The 24,627-nt window shown below is 38.2% G+C and overlaps 1 protein-coding gene across 1 annotated transcript in view; it reads left to right on the forward strand.

Annotated features, from left to right (window-relative positions):
• Nucleotides 1-24,627, forward strand: part of RARS2 (arginyl-tRNA synthetase 2, mitochondrial) — a 72,569-nt gene that overhangs the window by 16,892 nt on the left and 31,050 nt on the right. Inside the window, exons 3-6 of the mRNA XM_008006562.3 lie at nt 4,833-4,935; nt 6,282-6,365; nt 15,726-15,823; nt 22,389-22,444. Coding sequence (XP_008004753.1) covers nt 4,833-4,935; nt 6,282-6,365; nt 15,726-15,823; nt 22,389-22,444 — 341 coding nt within the window. The remainder of the gene's footprint in view (nt 1-4,832; nt 4,936-6,281; nt 6,366-15,725; nt 15,824-22,388; nt 22,445-24,627) is intronic.

Here is a 24,627-nt window from a genome sequence, read left to right on the forward strand (position 1 = left end):
AGTACTCCCAGTGATAGAAAACTGTTGGTTAGGACTACACACAACTAACTTGTGGTTGCTTTCTCTGTTATAGAGAGATAATCTCTTTGTGAGTTTGGTCATCCTAAAGATTCTTGTTTACCATTTGGGTAGAAAACTGCAATTCGTGGATGAAGTATTCTCTGTCAATTAATAATGACAAGAAATTAGCTACATAGTAGGCATTTAAGCCCTAAGCTTTGAAAAGAAGTAAAGATATAACTACCAGTACCATTATGTCCTTGTATTTTATTACTTAACTTTGTCAGGACTTTAAGAGTAGAATGAATATTCTTCTCAGGATAGAACAAAGGAGTAAGTGGAAAAGAAAGAAAAGCTACATTTGGCCTTCTAGTAAAAGCACCTTTAAAATGGCCCACTGCAGCTTTTTATATATATTGACTTTCTGTGAGAGAAGCAACCACCACCAAGAGGATCTCACGATTATATGTAAATAGATGTAACCTTCCAAACTCGTTGCCCGTTTCATAAAATCTGTAAATGACATTCTGCATAATAAGGGAAATGTTACTGGTTTGGTGTTTATTTGTTTGGAGACCAGGTCTCATTCTGTTGCCCAAGCTGGAGGGCAGTGGTGTGATCTCGGCTCACTGCTGCCTCAAACTCCTGTGCGCAAGTGATCCTCCCATCTCAGCCTCCAAAGTAGCTTGGACTACTGGCTCACGCCACTATGCCTGGCTGACTTTTTTGTATTTGTTATAGGATGGGGTTTAGTCATGTTGCCCAGGGTGGTCTTGAACTCCTGAGCTCAGGCAATCCACCTGTCTTGGTCACCCAAAGTACTGGGATTACAGGTATGAACCACCACACTCAGCCTGTTTATTTCTGTTTTCATTTGATGTGTCAAAGGCCTTTAAGAAGCTGAACCACCTTGGCCCATCTTTTGATTAGTATTTCGTTTGCCTGCTTCCACTTTAACAATCTGAAGTATTGACTTTAGTTTATAGAAAATAAATATTGGGGCCAGGCGCGGTGGCCCACGCCTGTAATCCCAGCACTATGGGAGGCTGAAGTGGGCAGATCACAAGGTCAAGAGATCGAAACCATCCTGGCTAACATGGTGAAACCCCGTCCCTACTAAAAATACAAAAGATTAGCCAGGCATGGTGGCACGTGCCTTTAACCCTGGCTACTCGGGAGGCTGAGGCAGGAGAATCGCTTAAACCAGGAAGGCAGAGGTTGCAGTGAGCCGAGATCTCACCACTGCCCTCCAGCCTGGGTGACAGAGTGAGACTCTGTCTCAAACAAACAAAAAAAAAGAAAAGAAATATTGGGGAGGGCCTCAGGATTTTTCTGGCCTACAAACCTGAAATTCTTCATATTAAGTTTGCTTAAAACAAAGGGAATCTCTACTACTTTGCCATAATAAATTCAGGTTTCCTTTACAGTATGTAACTAAGCCTACCTGTTCAGTATTTCTGACTTTATTCCAGAATGTTTATAAGTGCCAGGAGAATTAAGAAATACTATTTTGTTAACATGGTTTAATTAATATAATGAATTACTTTACTCTGATCTAATTCTGTTGATTTTATTTTCTGTCTACTATCTGATGGTAGTAAACAGAATTAACAACTTTATTATGAGCCAGTGGCTATCAAGTCTGCGGATTTCACGCTGACCAATATTACAAATCCTCAGACATAGTGGGAAAATAACTATTGCTTAAAAACATTTTTTTTTAAGTATAAAGAATGAACATACAGGGACTAGTTTAATGAACCCTATGTGTGCCCATCACTCACCATCATCTGTATGGGTCCAGTTGTTTGTTTGTTTGTTTGTTTGTTTGAGATGGAGTCTTGCTCTGTCATTCAGGCTGGAGTGCAGTGGCACGATCTCGGCTCACTGCAACTTCCGCCTCCAGGGTTCAAGTCATTCTTCTGCCTCAGCCTCGCCAGTAGCTGGGATTACAGGCACACACCACCATGCCCAGCTAATTTTTGTATTTTTGGTAGAGACAAGATTTCACCATGTTGGCCAGGCTGGTCTCGAACTCTCGACCTTGTGATGCACCTGCCTTGGCCTCCCAAAGTGCTGGGATTACAGGCTTGAGCCACCGTGCCCAGCCCAGTTTTGTTTCTCTTACACCGCATCCACTCTCCGTGTCCACTTTTTTTTTTTTTTTTTTTTTTTTTGGAGACAGGATCTCGCTCTATTGATTGCTGAGGCTGGAGTGCAATGGCAGAATCATGGCTTACTGCAGCCTCGACCTCCCAGGTTCAAGCTATCCTCCCATCTCAGCCTGCCAATTAGCTGGGACCAGAAGCGCAGGCCAGCACACTTGGCTAATTTTTTAAATTTTCTGTAGAGACAGTGTCCACCTACGTTGCCCAGGCTAGTCTTGAACTCCTCAGCTTAAGTAATTCTCCCACCGCGGCCTCCCACACTAGAATTATAGGCATGAGCCAGTGTGTTGGGCTCTCCTCATCCACAGTTGTTTATTTTGATATCTACTGCTTTTCATAGCCTAGATGTTTTGCCTTTTTAAAGGTTTTATTTTAAATTTATTTTTCTATTATAAAAGCAAAACAGATAATCTTCTTAAGGAAATTCAGGAAAATACAGAAGAATAAGAGAAGATAAAAGCCCCCAATAGTCTTACTATAGTAAGACAACTGATTTTAGCAAGTTGATATACTTTTTACTTTTTTCTTGCCTTTAAAAAGACATAGCTATAAAACTACATAGAAATATGTAAGATTTTTTAATCCTTTTCCTGAGATAATTCTTTTTTTTTAATGAATATCTCTTTTAACAATGTTGTAACATTCCCTTGTTGATAGACATTTAGATTGTTTTCATTTTTTAATATGAATTTTTTTTCTTAGAGGTTGGGTCTTGCTATGTTGTCTAAGCTGGTCTTGAACTCCTGAGCTCAAGCAGTCCTCCTGCCTTGGCCTCCCAAAGTTCTGGAATTACAGGCATGAGCCACTGTACCTGCCCAAAGTTATAATACATAGTAGGCTGCTGGTTGATGTATTAAGGCTCAGGAAAATTCTTAATGGTGATTGTAGACTAGGTTTTTAAATGTGATGTTAACCAGAAGTCACACAGGAATTTTTAGTTATTTCCCTGAGTTTCGTAAGTGTTAATGAAGGAAATAATTTGTGCCTCCTCAAAAATAAGTCTTTTCATTCCAGTGACAGATGGGCTGGATAAATAATGTTTCAACCCTCTTACTCTGCCTATCGAGTCTCATTCTCTAGTTCCATATTAAACACCAGAAGATAAATTAATGTGAATAGTTATAATAGATGCTTATATGTTGATTAAAAAAAATTTTTTTGCACCTTGAACTATTTCAAACCTACAGAAAAATTCATAGAGAATGATTTAATGAGTACTCTCATGGTCACTTTCTAAGCTGTCAAGTCCTTTTTCCAAATGTACTTCAAGTCTTATTTTGTAGGGAAAGGAAGGGCTTTTGATTCTTATTAAGCATTACAGATAATGTTGAAATCACTGATACGTATTTGTTTGACTTCATTCCCTACCCTGCTTTCCTAGAGAGAACTGATCTCATGATGCAAATGATTTATTTTCACTAATCAGTTGCTTTGTGTTTGTTTCTTTGTTTTTGTATTGTTTTTTCACCTACCCAGTGAAAAGAATAAATGGCATTGTCTGTCTCTTTAATGAACTGCTGAGTGTTAAGAATAATATTCTTCTTTTTCTCATGTTGAAACTCAAATTACAACATTTAAAAAATACATCATTTGGAGGTCAGTGGAAGGGTTTAAATGAAGCACACCTTTGGAGTAGTAGAGGAAGCATTGTAGAAGAGGTCAAGAGACCTGGGCCCTTTTCTCAATCTGTGTTTATTTGCAGTAGGATTTTAAAGGAGACATTTAGCTTGCCAGACATCAGTTTTCATGTCTATAAAATAAGGTGACTGCTCTACCTGTTTCACAGAGATACCATAAAGCTACATTTGGGTAATAGAAGAAGAAGAATTTTTTGAGATGGGGCCTTGCTCTGTCACCCAGGCTGGAGTACAGTGGCACGATCTTGGCTCACTGCAACCTCTGCCTCCCGGGTTCAAGCAATTCTCGTGCCTCAGCCTCCCGAGTAGCTGGTGTGCGCCCGCATGCCCAGCTAATTTTTGTGTTTTTAGTAGAGATGGAGTTTCTCCATGTTGGCCAGGCTGGTCTCAAACTCCTGACCTCAAGTGATCCACCTGCCTCGGCCTCTGAAAGTGCTGGGATTACAGGCGTGAGCCATCGCACCTGGCCAGAAGAGGAAGAATTTTATAAGACGATAAGAAAAATATTCCAAATAAATACTAGGTTATTTCTAATTTTCTTGGTTTTAATTTTGTTTTTTTTTTTAATTTATTTTATTTTATTTACTTTTTTGAGACAGAGCTTCACTCTTGTCACCCAGGCTGGAGTGCAGTGGCGTAATCTTGGCTCACTGCAATCTCCACGTCCAGGAGTCAAGCGATTCCCCTGCCTCAGTCTCCCAAGCACCTGGGACTATAGGTATACATCACCATGCCTGGCTAATTTGTGTGTGTGTGTATTTTTAGTAGAGATGGGGGTTTCACCACGTGGCCAGGCTGGTCTAGAACTCCTGACCTCGGGTGATCTGCCTGCCTCGGCCTCCTAACATGCTGAGATTACAGGCATGAGCCACCGCTCCTGGCCCCTTGCTTTTAATTTTGAAAGTACACAGAACACCTTATTCTGGTAAAGGTATGTCTCAATAGAGAACTCATAGTGATGAGTCTTTGTTACACAACTAATTCTTTTAAGGTAACAGGTCTATCTCGTTTCAATGTCTGTCTTTAGAGAAGTAGCTGATTTTCAGCTTTCTGTGGATTCTTTGTTGGAAGAAGACAATGACCATTCAAGACCAGATATTCAAGTTCAAGCCAAGAGACTAGCAGAGAAGGTACTTTAGCACTATTATCTTTTTGACATTGTAATAAACTTGTTATTTAAAAAAAAAATACTCTGCAGGCTATCTCAGCCATAATAGTGAATTTAATAGTGTTTCTTTGTTCGAGGCATCTTGTGTAATATAATTTAAATTCATTTTAGCCACATACTATAAGGTTATAATGATTTTTCAAATTAATTATAAAGCATTCCTCTTGAGCTGACATTGTTCAATTTTTTGATTAACCACTTACAGGAAGACTGAAGTGTTAATTAAATTTACACATTGAATCTGGATGGACTTTTGAATTTAGGAGAACAAGCTTGATAAATAGAGCAGTGAGTTGCAATTTTTAAAATGAGTTTTTGAAAAGATGAACATTAAAATATGAGAAGAATTGATTAGATGTAAATAGAATCATGATTACAGAGAAGAGGTGGTTAGATGATTATAATAAGCCTCTTTCATTTCTAAGTTCTCTGATGGGTTTGATATCTAAAAGAGGAATTGAAAGGATTGTAAGGAATTACTAAATATAAATTGTTAGTGTAATTCCCTCAGAAAAGGCAGATATGTTGTACAAGCATATTAACATATGTCACAGAGGCAGTGTCTGGGAACTCTAAAGAATTGGAACAATGAAAGTCACTCTCATAGAAAGAGATGCTTATTTACAGGATGAGTATGATAAAGGAGCATTGATAGCTTAGTAAATATTTATTTGATCAGAAAATCACTCCCAGATATTTACCAGGAATAGAATTATTCAAAATATAATATTTATTTCCTTTTCCCCATTTCTTATAGGTTCTTAAAAATAAAGACTAGTTGCTCTTTAGTGACAGCAGATAATCTCTTCAAGTTCCATACATTTTTCTTGAGATGGGTTCAGACATCTAATAGGTTAAAAAGTGAAGGCATATGCATAAGACAAACTATCTAAATTACTTCTTATCTGTTGGTGCAGGTGCTTTAGCGTAGACCCTGACAGAATGTCATGTTCTGTGGCTCTCATGAAAGCTAGGTGAGATAAAAAGTGTTCATCGTATGTCAGAGTACGTAGAATATGGGTAGAGTGATTTTTCTTACTTGTTAAAAGGTGAATTTGAGGGGAGGGAAAGGGAATGAGGAAGAGAGAGACTAAATACAGAATAGTATGTTAATTGGGAAAAAAAGAGAATGTGTTTACTTAAATAGAATTATGGAACTAAAGAGATTGCCTAAGAACTAGGACCCGATATAGGGACCAGGAAAGATGACTGACTTGTGTCTTTGTAAGCCAAAAATAGTATTAAAACTACATATCTCATTAGGCCTATTATATAACATACCTACTTTGTGCGATTTGTTCTTTTCAGCTAAGATGTGATACAGTGGTGAGTGAAATCAGTACTGGTCAAAGGACTGTAAATTTCAAAATAAACAGAGAGCTCTTAACAAAGGTAAGAATAAGTTAATATCCAGCCATTGTGCTTTCATTCTCTCTGCTTCAGCCACAGTGGTCTTCCTCCAGTTCTTAAATTCATTATACCTCCTCTAGCCTCAAAACCTTTGCACACACTGATCCATAACTTGGGGAGTGCCACCCCGAGTTAACACCTGCTCATCCTTTAAATATTGATATTTCTTTGGCAGTACCTTTCTGACCCCTTCATTTATATGCTCTCGTAGCACTGTACAGTCATATACCACATAATGACATTTCATACACAGTGTGTATAGATGATGGTCCCATAAGACAATATCATATTTTTTCTGTGTTTAGATATATTTAGGTATACAGACACTATTGCATACAGTATTCAGTACAGTAACATGCTGTACAGGTTTGTAGCCTAGGAACAATAGGCTATAACATACAGCCTAGGCGTGTAGTAGACTATATCATCTAAGTTTATATAAGCACTTGGGAGGCCGAGGCGGGAGGATCACTTGAGCCTGGGAGTTCAAGACTGCTCCTGGCAGCATAGCGAGACCCTATCTCTACAAAAAAATTAAAAAATTAGCCACACATGGTAGTTTGCGCCTGCAGTCCCAGCTACTCTGGAGGCTGAGATAGGAGGATCACTTGAGCCTGGGAGGTTGAGGTTGCAGTGAGCTGTGATTGTGCCATTGCACTCCAACCTAGGTGACAGAGCGAGACCTTTTCTCAAAAATTTCAGTGGCCATGAATTTTCAAGCTTTATTTCAATTAACAAACTAAAGAATTTTTTTCTAATTTGAGGATACCCATTAGCTCACTTATTAAAAATATTCCCAAATCCTTCTCAATTGACAATGCAGGGACAAGGGTCAGGGCTTTGAAGTCCAGCTACTCTTGTGCATATGGGAATTCTTCCGTATTGCAGCCTTGAGGATCTGAATCTTAGTGGGAATTTGATTAAAGGAGCAAGCAGACTGCTTACAGTTGCCCTGCTTAGTGTCACAGTAAAGCCAGATCCTAGAGCAGTGAGCACTCATGTTCAGAAAAGGACTATTGAATGTACCTCTACTATGTGTTACAATTTTAATGATAATTCTTCTTTACTCAAAACTTAATTTATTCTACATTTGGCTGTCAACCTAAAAGGAGGAAACTGAGGCAAAATTAATATAAGTAGAGAGTTTACTTGGGCCAAGCTTAAGGATTGCAGCTGAGGAGCACAGATTCAAGTTACCTGAATATACCCTTTGATCAGCAGCAGTTACAAGTGGATTTTTAAAGGGAAAGAAGAGGGAGTTTGAGTTGTTAACCAGAATTTACATTAAAATAATGTAAAGGCCGGGCGCGGTGGCTCAAGCCTGTAATCCCAGCACTTTGGGAGGCCGAGGTGGGTGGATCACAAGGTCAGGAGATCGAGACCATCCTGGCTAACACGGTGAAACCCCATCTCTACTAAAAATACAAAAAAATTAGCCGGGCGTGGTGGCAGGCGCCTGTAGTCCCAGCTACTCGGGAGGCTGAGGCAGGAGAATGGCGTGAACCCAGGAGGCGGAGCTTGCAGTGAGCCGAGATAGTGCCACTGCACTCCAGCCTGGGCGACAGAGCAAGACTCCGCCTCAAAAAAAAAATAAATAAATAATAATAATAATAATAATGTAAACTATTGATAGGCTGTATATTTTTCTTTGTATCACAAATTCCAGTAACATGAAGATAACGTGTGAGGCAGCTAGTTGGGAACAAAATCACATAAAACAATTGTCCCCAGCCATAGGAGGGAGAGTTTGTGCATAACTGATGTCTGATAGGCATGTCTTTCTGGGCCTGCATACCTCACATAGCTGAGATTACTCTGAGCTATTTTTCTTTTCTCAAGCTTATAGCATCTGCTTTTCTCACATATTGTATCTCTAGTTTTATCATTTTAACTGTTTTACAGTCCATTTTTTAATAAGTAGGATAATGCTCTAAAATAATAATTAAAAGTAAATACATAAATCACTAACGTAGTCATTTATAATGAAGTATTACGTACTGTACATAATTGGATGTGCTATACTTTTATACAACTGACAGTGCAGTAAGTTGGTTTACACTATAATTTTTAGGTCTCAGATGGTGGTCCTTTGCATGGTTTTTTTTGAGACGGAGTTTTGCTCTTGTTGCCCAGGCTGGAGTGCAGTGGCACGATCTTGGCTTACCGTAACCTCTACCTCCCGGGTTCATGCGATCCTCCTGCCTCAGCCTCCCCGGGTAGCTGGGATTACAGGCATGTGCCACCATGCCCGGCTAATTTTATATTTTTAGTAGAGACGGGGTTTCTCCGTGTTGGTCAGACTGGTCTTGAACTCCCAACCTCAGGTGATCCGCCCACCTCACCCTCCCAAAGTGCTGGGATTACAGGCGTGAGCCACCACGCCTGGCCATCATTTGCATGTTTAATGGATTTTTCAGATCCCATCAAGAAAAAAAATTCAACTCTTGTTAGGACCAACAAAGAATTAATAAAGCTTTGCTGGAGAAGTAACCATAATGGCATTGCGAAGAACTGTCACTTTGGTACCAAACTTCTACCTGTCAGTAGCTTGCAGTACTTTCAAGAGAAACTGTAACTTCAATTAATATTTAATTGTTAAAAGGGAAAAAAGAAAGTATGATCTAAACTAAATAGAAAAAATGCAAACAAAACCCTGTTTTCTTAGGGATTCTTTAAAAATACACAATGGATAACATCATTTTATTTTACACTTTTCAGTTTGCCAAGTTAAACTTTGCATGTTTTACCAAAAGTAAAAGAAAAAGATACTCATTTAAATGGCTCCAGTTCTGCTCCAGTGGCTGCATCTATTTCACTAATAGACGTTTTTCCCATAGGCAGTGGATGCATTCAAGTCACATGTAGTTTCTGTAAATAGGAATGAATGATTTTAAGCACTTTTCAACTGTTGACCAAAGAATTAACAGGTAGGGTAGTAGTGATAACTTCCTTATACATAGGGAGGTGAGTGATGGCTTCCTTGGTAGTCCTGATCAGAGCCATAAAGAAATAATTAACCAACAAAGAGTTAGATAAAATAACAAAACTTGTCCACAGAAAAAGACAATGGTGATAGACAAAGAGAAAGTACCAGTTAATTGGAATATTCATTAATTGCTAAGCATTCCAAAAAGTGAAACCTTTGAAAGATTTCATTCTAATTAAAAGCCTTTTATGCACCAGTATTTACATTACTGAATACAACTTACGTTTAAACATACATACTGATAAATAGATGGGCCTCTAGCTTATTCATCTGTTAGAATATCTGGGAACATTTGTAACTCACTGACATTCTGCAGTTAAAAGCTTTCATTTGATTTAATAAATCTGCTTATTATTTGCCAGAGTCTGAATTACTGAGATCTAAAGATAAAGTGGCTTGGATCTCGACCTCAAGGAGCTTGCAATGTAAAAGAAAAGCATAAAAAAAACCTCAGTGTAACGTGTAATGGAAACGATAATGTGACGAGTGTTATAATGGTGGCATATTTAAGATGCAACCTTAGTGTAAAAAGGGGTACATATATGTGTATCTTGAGGAAGGGACATAACCTTGAATTGGAATGAAGATTAAAAATATGTCTGGGAGATACAAGAACAGGCATTCCAGGCAGAGGGGATGGCTTGGGACAGAGTACAGATAGTCAGAAACATGGCATCATCTGGAAATTAGCAGACAGTTGAGAGTATGGTTTGCGCATAGATGGCATGGGGGAGGATAAGAAATTAGTGTGAAAGGCCTTCTGTTCTTTGCATAAGAGTTTCAGCTTTTTCCTATGAGTCATCATTTTCCATGTTATGTGTATCACAGGCAGCACGTATGATGATTTTTGGTAGTATAGCAGTGAAACTTACTTCATTTTAATAGATATTTATTGGCAGAAAAACCTAGCACTTCGAACTTGTGATTTTTATGGATATTAGAATGTGCCTTTTTTTTTTTTCCTATTTTTTTGAGATAGGGTCTTGCCTTGTCACCCAGGGTGGAAAGCAGTGGTATGATCATAGCTTATTGCAGTCCCAACCTCCTGGGCTCAAGCGATCCTCTCGCCTCAGCCTCCAGAGCAGCTAGGACTAACAAGCGCAAGCCTCCATGCCCAGGCAGTTTTAAAAATTTTTTAATAGAGATGGGGTCTTCAACAGGCTGGTCTTATACTCCTGGCCTCAAATGATTGTCCTGCCTGGGCCTCCCAAGCATGAACCACCATGCCCAGCCTATGGTATGCCTTTAAACAAATAAATTTCAAAAAAGTTCAAAAAAAAAAAACAAAAGTGATAGGCGTGTGTCAGGTAAAAGTCAGATTAGAAATTGATAAATATATTTTTAAATTTCTTTTTTTTTTTACTTTAGAGATGGAGTCTCTGTCACTCAGGTTGGCGTATAGCATCATCATCGTAGCTTACTGCAGGGCTTGACCTGCTGGGCTCAAGTAATCCTCCCATCTCAGCTTCCAAAAGTAGCTGGGAATACAGTCACAGGGCACTACACTTGGCTACTTTTTAAAAAATTTTCAGTGATGGGGTCTTGCTATGTTGTACAGACTGATCTCAAACTCCTGGCCTCTAGCAGTCCTCCCAGCTCAGCCTCCCAAATTGTTGGGATTGCAGGTGTGAGGCACTGCACCTAGTTGATAAAATCTCTTAAACCGTTCGAATCATTGAAGGGTTTGAATAAAATAGACTCGATTAAATGTATATGCTATGTAAAAAGATAGTTAGGTGTTATTGTTTTATTATATAGTCATGTGTTGCTTAACAATGGGATACATTCATAGAAATGTGTCCATAGGTGATTTTGTTATTAAGGGACATCATAGTGTACTTACCCAAACCTAGATGATAAAACCGACTACAGAGACCTAGGCTATAAACTTGTACATCATGTAAATACCAAATACAGTATTTGTGCAATTGTGACACAGTGATATTTGTATCTTAACCTATCTAAACATAGGAAAGGTACAGTAAAAATACAGTATTAAATATAAAAGATGCTATACCTGTACTGGGCATTTACCGTGAATGAAGCTGCTCTGGGTGAGTGAGTGATGCGTGCATGTGAAGGCCTCGAATATTACTGTACACTACTGTAGACATTACAAACACTGTACACTTAGGTTACAATGGGTTTATAAAAACATATTTTTCCTTGTACCATAACTTCAGAATAAAATAACAAAAATTTAAAAAAATATTTTTCTTGGCTCGACATGGTGACTCACGCCTGTAATTCCAGCACTTTGAGAGGCTGAGGCAGGAGGATCACTTGAGCCCAGGAGTGCTGGGGCTGCAATGAGCTAGGATCACACTGCTGTACTCCAACCTGAGTGACAGAGCGAGACCCTGTCTATTTTTTTTTTTTTTTTTTTTTTTTTTTTTGAGACAGAGTTTCGCTCTTGTTGCCCAGGCTGGCGTGCAATGGCACAGACTCAGCTCCCACCTCCGCCCCCCAGGTTCAAGTGATTCTCATGCCTCAGCCTCCCAAGTAGCTGGGATTACAGGTGCACGCCACCATGCCTGACTAGAGACCCTGTCTCTAAAAAAATAAATATTTTTATTTCTTCAATAATAAATTAACCTTAGCTGACTGTAACATTTTTATTCTGTAAACTTTTTCATTTTTTAAACTTTTTTCTTCTATTCGTTTTTCTTTATATCTCAGCTTAATTTTTTAACTTTTGAACTCTAATAGCAGCTTAAAACAAACACATTATGCAACTGTACAAAAATATATCCTTATTCTGTAAGCTTTTTCTAATTTTTTTAATTTACTTTTTAGACTTTTTTGTTGAAAGCTAAGACACAAACACATTAGCCTCAGCCTACACAGGATCAGGATCATCAATATCACTGTCTTCACCTCCACATCTTGTCCCACTGGAAAGTCTTCGGGGGCAATAACGCACATGAAGCTGTCATCTTCTATGATGACAGTGCCTTCTGGAGTATCTCCTAAAGGACCTGCCTGAGGCAGTTTTACAGTTAATTGTTTTCAATAAGTATAAGGAGTACACTTTAAAATTATGATGTAAAAATATAGTAGATTAAATACATAAATCAGTACAGTCCTTTATTATTATCAAGTATTATGTGGTGTACATAATTGTATGTGCTATTCTTTTATAAGACTGGCAGCCTAGCCTAGTAGGTTTGTTTACATCAGCATCACCACAAACATGTGAGTACTGCAATGCACTAGGCATTATGACCTGCTGCAACATTGCTGGGTGATAAGAATTTTTCAGCTCTGTTACAGTCTTAATGGGACCACCATTGTATATATGTGGTTCATCATTGACTGACACATTGTTATTTGGTGCGTTAGTGTAGGTATTGTTTTTGCAGTGGTATAGCTGACAGATGAGGACCTAAACTAGGGTAGAAGAACCAGTTATTAAGTAACTGTAACGATATTTAGGAGATAATACACATAGGGCCCGGTGATTAACAGGTGACTAATTACAGAGATTGAGGGAATAAGGTAAATGTTCGGGACTCCTAGGTTTCTGAGTAGGTTAATTGGGTGAGTGGTAGTGCAGTTTGTGGAAATAGACAGTGTAGATGGAAGAACAAGTGTATTTTCTGTGAAATGCCTGAGAAGCATATCCAATCAGTCTGTAGCACTAGAGAGATTAAGTAGTTAGAAGTAATTAGTATTTGAAGTCTTTTTTTTTTTTTTTGAGATGGAGTTTCGCTCATGTTGCCCATGCTGGAGTGCAGTGGCGTGATCTCAGCTCATTGCAACTCCCATCTCCCGGGTTCAAGCGATTCTCCTGCCTCAGCCTTCCAAGTAGCTGGGGTTACAGACATCTACTACCACACCCGGCTAATTTTTTGTATTTTTAGTAGAGACAGAGTTTCACCATGTTGGTCAGGCTGGTTTTGAACTCCTGACCTCAGGTGATCTATCTGCCTCAGCCTCCCAAAGTGCTGGGATTACAGATGTGAGCCACCATGCCCGGCCAAGTATTTGAAGTCTTAAGGTGACCTGAAAGTGTAAAATAAAAAGCTAGAAGCAAGAATGGAACACAGAGTGCAAAGTCAAGGGCAGATGGTGGAAGAAGAGCCTACAAAGGAAATTGAGAAGCAAAAGTTGAGAGAGAATGGTGTCTTTACAACCAAGGAAGGAGGATAGTTGCAAGAAGGGAGTAGTCACCAGCTAAGATGATATTTGAAAAGTGGTTACTCCTGAGGAAGGAGGGAAGGCATTAGGATAAGGACAGATGATCGAGAGGGACTTCAGCCTTATCTTAAATGTTCAATTTTTAAAAAATTAATAACGTTGCCTTTTTGTTGTTTGTGCCAGGTAAATCAGTAGATAGAGGGTTATTGTCAAAGATAATTCTAACTTACTATGATTAACTGTTGTGGAGTCCGCCATTCATTACATAAAAAGAAGAAGTGAAAGATTTGTAGACTTTCCACTTAGAATAATCTGAATCTGGATTTCTTCTTACTGATGCATTCTTTTCATGTATATTCTTGGACTAATAATACTGGGTCTCTAGTTTATGACAGATAATATTCTGTATACTGTCTGTATATTATATTAATCCTTTATCTGTTTCTTATTACACAATGTGAATCAAGAGAATATTATTTTCTCTATGTCCTTGTGCACATACGTACTATTTCTGAACCTTAGTTTTGGATCCATTAAATGAGAAATGTTGCCCATCTTTAAGATTATGAGGCTTAAAGACAATGGGTACGGTAGAAGCAGCTGGTCTTGGACCCAGCACTTTATGCTTCTTAAATGTCAATTGTTAGGTACTGGCTGCTGCTCCCTTCTCTGCTTGTTCCATTTAGAGACCATTTTAACCAACTCTTTGATAATAAAGTTTTTCACAACATAAGCCACATTTTTAAGACTCAAGATGCATTTTGGGGCCAGGCATGGTGGGGCACGCCTATAATCCCAGCACTCTGGGAGGCTAAGGTGTGAGGATCTATTGAACCCAGGAGTTCAAGACCAGCCTGGGCGACAGAGCGAGAGACCCTGTCTATAAAAATAAAAATTTTTTTTTTTTTTTTTTTTTGAGATGGAGTCTCGCTCTGTCACCTAGGGTGGAGTGCAGTGGTGCGATCTTGGCTCACTGCAACCTCCGCTTCCTGGGTTCAAGCGATTCTCCTGCCTCAGCCTCCCAAGCAGCTGGGACTACAGGCGCATGCCACCATGTCTGCTTAATTTTCTTTTTTGTGTGTGTGTTTTTTTAGCAGAGATGGGATTTCACCATGTTGGCCAGGATGGTCTCGATCTGACCTCCTGATCTCCTGATCCAGCTGCCTCAGCCTCCCAAAGTGTTAGGATTACAGGCGTAAGCCACTGTGCCCTTCCAAAAAAATTTTTTGTTTAATGGGTGTGGTAGCATGTACCTGTAGTCCCAGCTACTCTGGAGGCTGAGGTGGTAGGATTGCTTAGGTAGGAAGATCGCTTGAGTCTGATTGAGGCTTCAGTGAGCCCTGATTGTGCCACTACACTTCAGTCTGGGAGACAGAATAAAGCCCTGTCTCAAAAATGTAAAAATAAAAGTAAAATATAGATGCAGTTGGGGAAAGAAAACCAACTGATATGAGTAAACAAAAGTTCATCACCATTAACAAAAAATAAAATGAATTTTGTGAATTATATACCATAGTTCTATGTTAATAACTAAAAACTAACCTGGAATATGTTTGGGAAGTTTCTGTGGGATTTCCTTGTTTCTTACTTGTGTAGCCAATAGGCATTATACATTTTTGTCTTTTTCCTACCATTACTTGTAGTCTTTAATATCACAAAAACTGCAGCAGCATGCAGCAGTTAACAGGTTAGCTGTGAAGTTGCAAAAGTTCTTTTCTGCACAACTTAACCCCTCAGTACTTTTCTTTCTTTATTTGTTAAAATAGTTCTTATCTCTAAGGCTGTCGTGAGGAGTAAGTAAGTTAATGCATATAAAATGCTTGGAACAGTGGCTGGCACATCGTATGAACTCAATAAGTATTAGATGATGCTTCTGGTTTTGTTGTTCATATTTACTGTGGGACTTTTGGCGGTTACTTAACTTCACCAAGCTTCAGTTTCCTTCTCTGTAAAATACCTACATAACTGGTTACTGTAAGGATGAATAGACATGGAGTATAAAAGGGCACAGAATCCTTGTAAGTGTTAACTCATGTTACTATGACTAGCATTAGTAACAAGAAAAGTAGTGCTGGAGGTAGTGCCACTGAGGATTCTGTGAAATTCTCAGTTCCATAAATTAGAATGAACAAATTGGCAATATTTAATTCTCAGCAACAGAGTAGTTAAAAGCATTGTAATTTTTGTTCATTAAATTACACTCCTTTAATTTTCAGACAGTGCTACAACAAGTAATTGAAGATGGCTCAAAATATGGATTAAAAAGTGAACTTTTCTCTGGTCTTCCCCGGAAGAAGATTGTGGTTGAATTCAGGTGAGGGTGCACCCCTTTTATGTGTTGCTTAATCAAGTTGACTGGGCAGAGGAGTGTTATTACCATCATCATTTGGGGTCTTAATAAATAACATATGGAAAACTTGAAAACCAATGCAATTATATTATTTCTTGAAATCACAGTGAATCAATCATTGAACTATAAATAAAAACATATTTTTGGACCTCCAAAAAATGTCTTTTATTTATATATATATATATATATAGTATTAACAGTTCCTTTTTTGGAAGAACTAGTTATTCACTTTAATAGACTCTTAAGGCGGAGGTAATGGTTACTGCCGTATTAGGAATTTTAAAGTGGCCAGGCATGGTGGCTTAGCCTGTAATCCTAGCACTTTGGAAGGCAAGGTGGGAGGATCACTTGAGGCCAAGAGTTCGAGACCAGCCTGGGCAACATAGTGAGACCCCACCTCTTAAAAAAAAAAATAGAAAAAGTAGTTGTGCATGGTATCACACTCGCGTAGTGACAGCTACTTGGGAGGCTGAGGAGGAAAGATAGCTTGAGCCTAGGAATTCAAGATTACAGTGAGCTGGGATTGTCACTGCACTCTAGCTCAGGTGAGACACACCAAGACCCTGTGTCAAAAAAAAAAATTTTAAGTAATTTGATTACCAGAGAAACAAGTCTTTTAGTATTTGTAATAAATGTAATTTTTAATTACCAGAGAAATAGCTTGAAGTTTTAATGTGCCTCTAAATAGTCTTCATAGAACTTTCTAACATACTGTCAGTATAACTCTCTGGTATTTAGACTGTTTGAGGTAACGAGAGAAAAGGGAACACTAAAAACTAATACTTTCATTGTACAGCTGACAGACTGACAACCCTAGGAAATTATCAGAGATGTTGCATTTGTCTTCCTAAAGCTGAAGAACAGTCTTGATGAACTGTTTTTCTACTTAGAAAGATAGAACTTGCTAAGAGCCTTTTGTCTTCTTAAGAATTTATGTCTGTGGAAGATTTTTAAAAATCGATATGGGAAGTATTATGTTTACTAACTCATTATTGCAGTTTATGATAATAGCCTTTAAACTTAGTTATGATTAGCTCCTGTACAGTCAGTGAAAGAGCGGGTTTTATGCATGTGTACTGTCTCTGCCACTCACTTGTCTTCTTAAAGAAGACAGACCCTCTAAGACCAAACTCATGAATTTATGATAAGGACCAATTACTGAGTAAGCTTCTGCTCCTATGGAGTAGACACTTACTATGAGTGACTCTTGTACTGCAGTACACCACAATTATGATATTTAAAGTTGAGTTTAAATATTTGTTGCATTACAAAGAGTAGAGGGACTTCCTACAGTCATCCTCATACCGCAGAGGAACTACACTAAGGCCATCTCCTAAGGAAATTTGCCTGTTTTATCTCCTCTTGAATAAGAAACCACTGCAAACCTTAATGTAGGGATTGTTAAACCTCAGCCCATAAGCAACATCCAGTTTGCCACTTGTTTTTGCAAATAAAGTTTTGTTGGAACACAGCCATGCACATTTGTTTACATCGTCTACATTGGCTGCTTTCATACTGCAATGGCAGTTGAACAAAGTAGAGCTGAGTTGAATAGTTGTGACAGATCAGATGGTCCAAAAGCCTACTAAAGTACTTACTATCTGGCTCTTTAAGAAAAAGAATTGCCAGCTTCTGATTAGTGTCTTAAAACAACATCCATTTTGGTACTTATGACACCATGTATGAGGAAATGGGGAGAGAGGAGTATTTCAGGCCAGTGGTTCTTCTATTTGCCTGAGGTTATTTATGTAACTGGTCATCTGGAGACTATTGGGGCTAGAAATCAAAAGTGGCTCATTTACTTCTCTGGCCAGGCATCTCTGTCTCCCACCACATTGTTTCTCCAACAGGGTAGCAAGACCTCTTTACAGAGGTACTCAAGGCTCTAAGATAGTGAAAACATCTAATCTTGGAACAGGCATGGCATCATCAGTTTTGTCACTTTCTGCTGATGAAAGCAAGTCACAAGATCACCTCAGATTCAATGGAAGAAAAATAGAGTACATCTCTTAATGATGAGAGAAGCAAAGAATTTGTGATCATCTTTGATTATTTTCATTCATGTCTTTAAATTAATGGACATACTGCTTTCTTCACTGGGGAGGCACTTCATTACCATATTACTCTTAAACCCCTTTCAATTACCTAACCGGCAAGTAAAGGAAAATCAATAGGGAGGCAATATATTACCTGTTGCTGTACATTCATCCTTTAAGTAATGCCATTATAAGTTTCCTAAAACTTGAAAAGTTGCCACCATTACTTACCTTCTTTTGCATTTTTTTTTTCCACCTTCACCATCCTTTTACTCCAACTAAGCTCTAGAAATACTGTGGCATCAGTCTTCCTTACTCATTGATTCCCTGGCTTTCCTCTTAAGTTTTGGTTTCACATATACTGCTCCTTTTTGTTTATGCTTTTAAGAAGTATCTAAAAATAACCTGTTCTATGCGAGTTGTATTCTGTAGGCTTTTTGTATGGCAGTTAATTTGCTTATGGATTTGCTTCTCTTAGCTTTTTTCTAAAGCAGTTAAGGAAGGCTGGAATTTAAATGAGTATCTGAATGCTGGTGAAGACAGAGCCTGTCTATCTCCTAGCAGCCATCTTTGCTCTCTGACAGTTTACATGTGGCATTGTTGTGAGACCATTGCTTCTCTCTCCCTTAGAGGTTTTCCAGATGCTGCAGTTCTTGCTGTTGTGATTTCAAAGTAGAGACAAAATAGGTGGAGACAGGATCAAAATTGATAGAGAACATTATTCTTGGATTTCTTCTGAAAATGAGAGAGATGGGAGAAGAGAATTTTTAAAATATGTAGTATCCTGAACAGACCAAGCAACATTCCCCAGAAAGCAAGAGATATGATCACTATGCTCAAGAAACTTTCTCCCTAAACTGAGTTGATGATGATAATACTAGATTAAGTAACTTGCCCAGGTTCACAGAGTTAACTCTTGATTCTGAAACGTGTATACTTAACTTTTACTGCTTCCCTGGTACATAGTGTAGGTTGTCATATATTTTGTCTGATTTAGGAGCAGTGTGATAAAATACAAGATAAATGGCTGTCCATCATAGATTTGGACTTCCCCTGGTAGATGGTGTAAGACTTGAAGCTAACTACTGTTTCCTGTCTCCTGTCTCCCTAGTCAGCCTTTCCTATTTTGTACAGATCAACTGTGTAAGATCATGGTAAGCAGTGGTAGCCTTTTCTTTTCTTTTCTCAGCATGATTTTCCCCAGCCCCTGCTGCTGGCAAGTGTGAGACACTCTTCTAGCAAAACAGATTGGAGACCTCTGGCTGGCAAAATGAGACTTTTGGAAGTCAGGGTAGCAGTTCTGACTGTTAGTAACTGGTTCAGTGATCTTAGATGGGACAGTTGATTTCTCTGGCCTCTTATCTGGAAAATAAGTAGTTTTTTGGTTTTTTTTTGAGACAGAGTCTTGCTCTCTCACTCAGGCTGGAGTGCTGTGGCATGATTCACTGCAACCTCTGCCTCCCTGGTTCAAGCAATTCTCCTGCCTCAGCCTCCCCAGTAGAGTAGCTGGATTACAGGCATGTGCCACCATGCCCACCTAGTTTTTGTATTTTTAGTAGAGACAGGATTTCACCATGTTGGCCAGTCTGGTCTCAAACTCCTGACCTCAAGTGATCTGCCCACCTTGGCCTCCCAAAGTGCTAGTAGTATAGACATGAGCGACCACGCCCGGCCAAGAGTGATGTTATCTGTCCCTTCTTACAAAATTAAGGAATAATTTAACAAAAGTCCCAATAAGATGCCCAGATTATAATTCATAGTAGCTACTTCAGTTGCCAAAAGAAGTGAATTTGTATTTTCCATTTTATGTATTCCCTTCTCAGTAGAAATATGGTATCAGAGAGAAGCAAATTGTTGATTTCAAGGGACATTTTGTCAAAACTTGAAGACCTAGATAGATTCAATTTTTCTAATACCGGAGGGAAAATGCGAAGCGCTGAAAGTTTTTTTTTTTTCTTAACAGACATTATAAATACCCAGTTTTTTAAAAATTCAGAGATTACAAAGAGATATTTAATGAAAGAGAAAGCCTTCCCCATCTCAGTTTCCTCTGTGGGTATCTGTTAATCCCAATATCAGTGTCTTACTCACCCTCCTAGAGATGTTCTATGCATTTGTAAACGGACTATACATATTTTACATTGTTTTCACTTCTTTTTTTTTCCCCCCCTAAATGATGTATTTTATGTTTCTTTAATATGAATGCATCCAGGGCTGGCTTATTTTTATTGTTCCATTGTATTCTTTTTTTTTTTTCCTTAAATCAGCTTTATTGAGGGATAATTACATACAATGCTTATTTAAACATAGAATTTCACCATATTTAAACATATAATTTGATGAGTTTTGGCATAGGTATGCAAGTTGTGTAACTGCCTCCACAACTATGATATAGAGCTGTTTTTCTGGGGTTTTTTATTTCTATTGATTTTTTTGCTTTACTTTTATCTATGTCATTTTCTTTTATTCTGCTTGCTTTGAATTTAGTTTGCTCCACTTTTTCTAGTTTCTTAAAGGAGAAACTCAGATTATTGATTCGAAACCTTTTTTCTAATATAAACATTTCATGTTATAGATTTTTCTGCTTTAGCTATATCCAACAAATTTACTAGTAAGGCAGCAATATGGTACAGTGCTAGGATTCCCCTTGCTTGCTCTTGTTCTCTCAAAACGTCATAGTCCTTCACTGCCTATTGTCCAGTTTCATAAAATCAGTGTTTCATCTATTTTTCTGGTTTTCTGATTATTTAAAGACAGAAGAGTAAATGTCCTCTTTTGGCTATAAATGTAAGATTTTTTTTTAAGCCTTTAGAAGGATGTTTACTTTCTTTCTAAACAATGATTAAATAAATACCTGTGTAGTTTCATAATTTCATAATTGTGCACACATATCGTAGGATCAAGTTTTTAAATCGTAGTACTCTTAAGGGTATATAACAAGGCTTTGGAGACAAACCAGAATTAAGCTCTAGTTTTACCACTTTTAACCAGCTATGTTCAATTTTTTTTATAATTGATAATATAAAAGATAATAATTTATCTTTTTTTAATATTGAAAAACTTATGAAATTTTCAAACATTCACAAAACAGGGAACAGTATAATTAACCCCTATATGTTCGTTACACATATTTAAGAGTCATCAAGATATTGCCACATTTGCTTCATCATCTCTCTTTGTTGTCCCAGTTCCCTCATCTGTAAAATAAAAGAGTACCTTACCTCACAGCACATACGAGTATTAAATGAGTTAATGCCCGTGAAGTGTGTGCAGCTGTGCCTGTCAGGTAGTGAGTGCTCTGGAAGTATTTGCTATGTTAAATGATTGATTACAACTTCTTGAGCACACGTGGGGGTGATAAATGTGTTCATTGGGAATTTGGAGTGGTGAGTCACATTCCAATTGTTAGAAGTTTTATGGATAAATATTTTTCCTTTTTTTTGCTTTGTTTTGTTTTTAATTTTACAGACAGAGTCTCACTCTGTCACCCAGGCTGAAGTACAATCGTCATAATTCACTGTAACTTTGAACTCCTGGGCCCAAGCTATCCTCCTGCTTTAGCCTTCCATGTAGCTAGGACTACAAGCATGTACCACCACACCCTACTAATTTATTTTAATTATTTTTATTTTTATTTTTTTGAGACAGAGTTTTGCTCTTGTCACCCAGGCTAGAGTGCAGTGAATGTCGTGATCTCGGCTCACTGCAACCTCCGCCTCCCAGGTTCAAGCCATTCTCCTGCCTCAGCCTCCCGAATAGCTGGGATTACAGGCACGCACCACCACACCCTGCTAATTTTTTGTATTTTTACTGAAGTAAGGGTTTCACCATGTTGATCAGGATGGTCTAGAACTCCTGGCCTCAAGTGATCCATCCTCCTCGGCCTAAGAAAGTGCTGGGATTACAGGTGTGAGCCACCGCGCCCAGCTACCTGACTAGTTTTTTGAAAAAAAATTCTGTAGAGACAGTGTCTTGATATGTTGCCCAGGCTAGTCTCAAACTCCTGGCGTCAAGCAGTCTCCCCACCTCAGCCTCCCAAAGTGCTGAGAGTACAGGCGTGAGCCATTGTGCTAGGGGTATTTTTACATTTTAAAATTTTGATTTCTGATACAATAAATAGTAGCAGATATTACCCACATGAAAAATATTTCTTTGAGGCCCTCAGTGATTTTTAAGAGGGTAAAGGATTTGCACTAAACTTAGTAATTTGTGTTGGTTTTGTCAATCCTTAAGTGTATCTACTTCCTAAGTATACCACTTACGTGAATGCTATTAGTTCAGGAGTCACAGGATCATTTCATTGACAATGTCAAAATTTTGAGTTCTAATTTATCTTTGCTGTAAATTTTTGACTTTTAACTTATCTTTGCCCTAATACCAAAGGCTATACTCCACAGTTTTGTCAATGTATGGAGGCATAACCTAGTTGATTCTTAGAAGTCTTAATTCTTAGAATAGAGAAATAACTTTCCCCTTTTTTTTTTTTTTTGCAGTTCACCTAATGTTGCCAAAAAATTTCATGTTGGACATTTGCGTTCTACCATCATAGGTAAGTGTTTAGTTTCACATAAAATACTAAACGTGCCTTTGAGGAAGTATTTGATAGTTTAATTTAATGGTTTAATGCTTAAATAACAAAAGAACAAAAAACAAAAAGTTTAAATTTATATGAGCCTCACGCTAATTCAATATTACATGAAATGGATAACATTGGTTAATAACGATGGAAACAGAAAATTCATTTCAAAACCAGAAGATTCACTGAGAAACTAATTTTAACTGCTATCTATGTTATGATTTTTAACTTTCTAAAAGTAAGTATAAATATGGAGAAGACCTGAAAGATGCAAAAGTAAAAATAGTTATGTGGGGATATATAACCCTTCAAATTTTTTTGCTCATATGTTTTGTGGTTTTTTTGTTGCCCAGGCCAGAGTGCAGTGGCACAATCTCAGCTCACGCAACCTCTGTCTCCCAGGTTCAAAGGATTCTCTTGCCTCAACCTCCCAAGTAGCTGGGATTACAGGCATGCGCCACCACGCTTGGCTAATTTTTGTATTTTTAGTAGAGACAGGTTTCACCATGTTGCCCAGGCTGGTCTCGAACTCCTGACCTCAAGTTATCTGCCCGCCTCGGCCTCTCAAAGTGCTGGGATTGCAGGTGTGAGCCACCATGCTCTGCCTATTCATGTATTTTGTTTATATAAAATACATAACAATTTTTGTCAAAATTACAAAGTGCAAATAACAATTTTTATTAAAAATTCACCTCAGTCATGTGAGCACTTAGTGGAATGTTCAAGACTGGAAATTAGAACAAGACTATTTCTGGCTGGGTGCAGTGGCTCACACCTGTAGTCCCAGCACTTTGGGAAGCTGAAGCAGGCAGATCATTTAAGGTCAGGAGTTCGAGACCAGCCTGGCCAACATGGCGAAACCCAATCTTTACTAAAAATACAAAAAATCAGCCAGTGTGGTGGTGTGCACCTGTAATCCCAGCTACTCAGGAGGCTGAGGTGGGAGAATCGCCTGAACCCGGGAGGCGGAGGTTGCAGTGAGCTGCACACCACTGCACTGCGGCCTGGGCGACAGCTGGATACTCTGTCTCAAAAAACAACAAGAAAAGACTATTTCAATAAATAGAGATTACTATGTAGTACTTCATAGTTGTAATGCTTCAGTGTATAATATACTTACAATTTTCATTTATTTAGCACGTGTCATGCAGCAGGTGAATTTAAAAACTGAAATTAAAATTATATAATATCGGAATTGGAAGGGACTTTGGAGTTTATCTCAATCTAATCTCACTTCCAATGTAGAAATCTGTCCTATTGCATGCTTAAGAGAAAGTTGTTTAACCTGTACTTCAGTACTTTTCAGAATTGGAGAAATTAGTACTTGTGGCATAGATTGTTGTGGGGTCAGCTCTCATTGTTCTTGGGCAGCATTTTAAGAGAAGAAATGACAGGACTTGATGAAAAACTATAAGAAATATACAATATAAGAAAAGTTATGTGAGTAAGTCAAAAGTATAGGAGTGAGTAAATGATGGGTAGGGTATGATAAAGTTGTTTTCACAGTTGAGGGAAATATTTGGACCAGTTAGAGATAATATTTGAGAACTTACCATGCTGTGTCTTCATGTATTATATAATTCAATTTTATAACAGCCCAGTTTGGTAAATACTGTTAACTCTGGTTTATGGATGAAGAAATTCAGCTACCAAAAGTAACTTTCCCAAGATTCCAAAGTATTGTAGCCAGGATTTGAAATTAGGCAGTCTGATTCCAGAAGTCTAGGTTCAGACATTTAATTGGATTTGTGATATAACAAGGGGCTAAGAAAAAAAAATAAGAATATGCTATCTTTGTACCAGCTGAAAAAACTGGGGTTCCAATTGCTGGGACTTTATAGATTGGGAAAGTCTAGAAGTAGGGAAGCTGGAAAAGAAGATAGCTGCAGTTTAAGACAGGTATGGATATTGGTGAAGGTTTATTTGCAAAAAACTAAATCCATTCTTAGTAAAGGCAGGAGAGGATTTATTATAGGATATTGAACGGTTTACAAAGTTGTTGGGAGGACTGCAGAAGCTTTGGATTAAGCTGACATAAATAACTCCCAAAACTGCACTATAGAACTTTGTCATCAAGGGAGCTCCTGCCTCTTCTGCAATCACTTCCACTGCTCTAGAACCATGCTGCCACTGCCGTGGTCAAGAAAATGCCACTA

This window comes from Chlorocebus sabaeus, chromosome 13 (genome assembly GCF_047675955.1).
Source record: "Chlorocebus sabaeus isolate Y175 chromosome 13, mChlSab1.0.hap1, whole genome shotgun sequence".
Taxonomy (NCBI): Eukaryota; Metazoa; Chordata; class Mammalia; order Primates; family Cercopithecidae; genus Chlorocebus; species Chlorocebus sabaeus.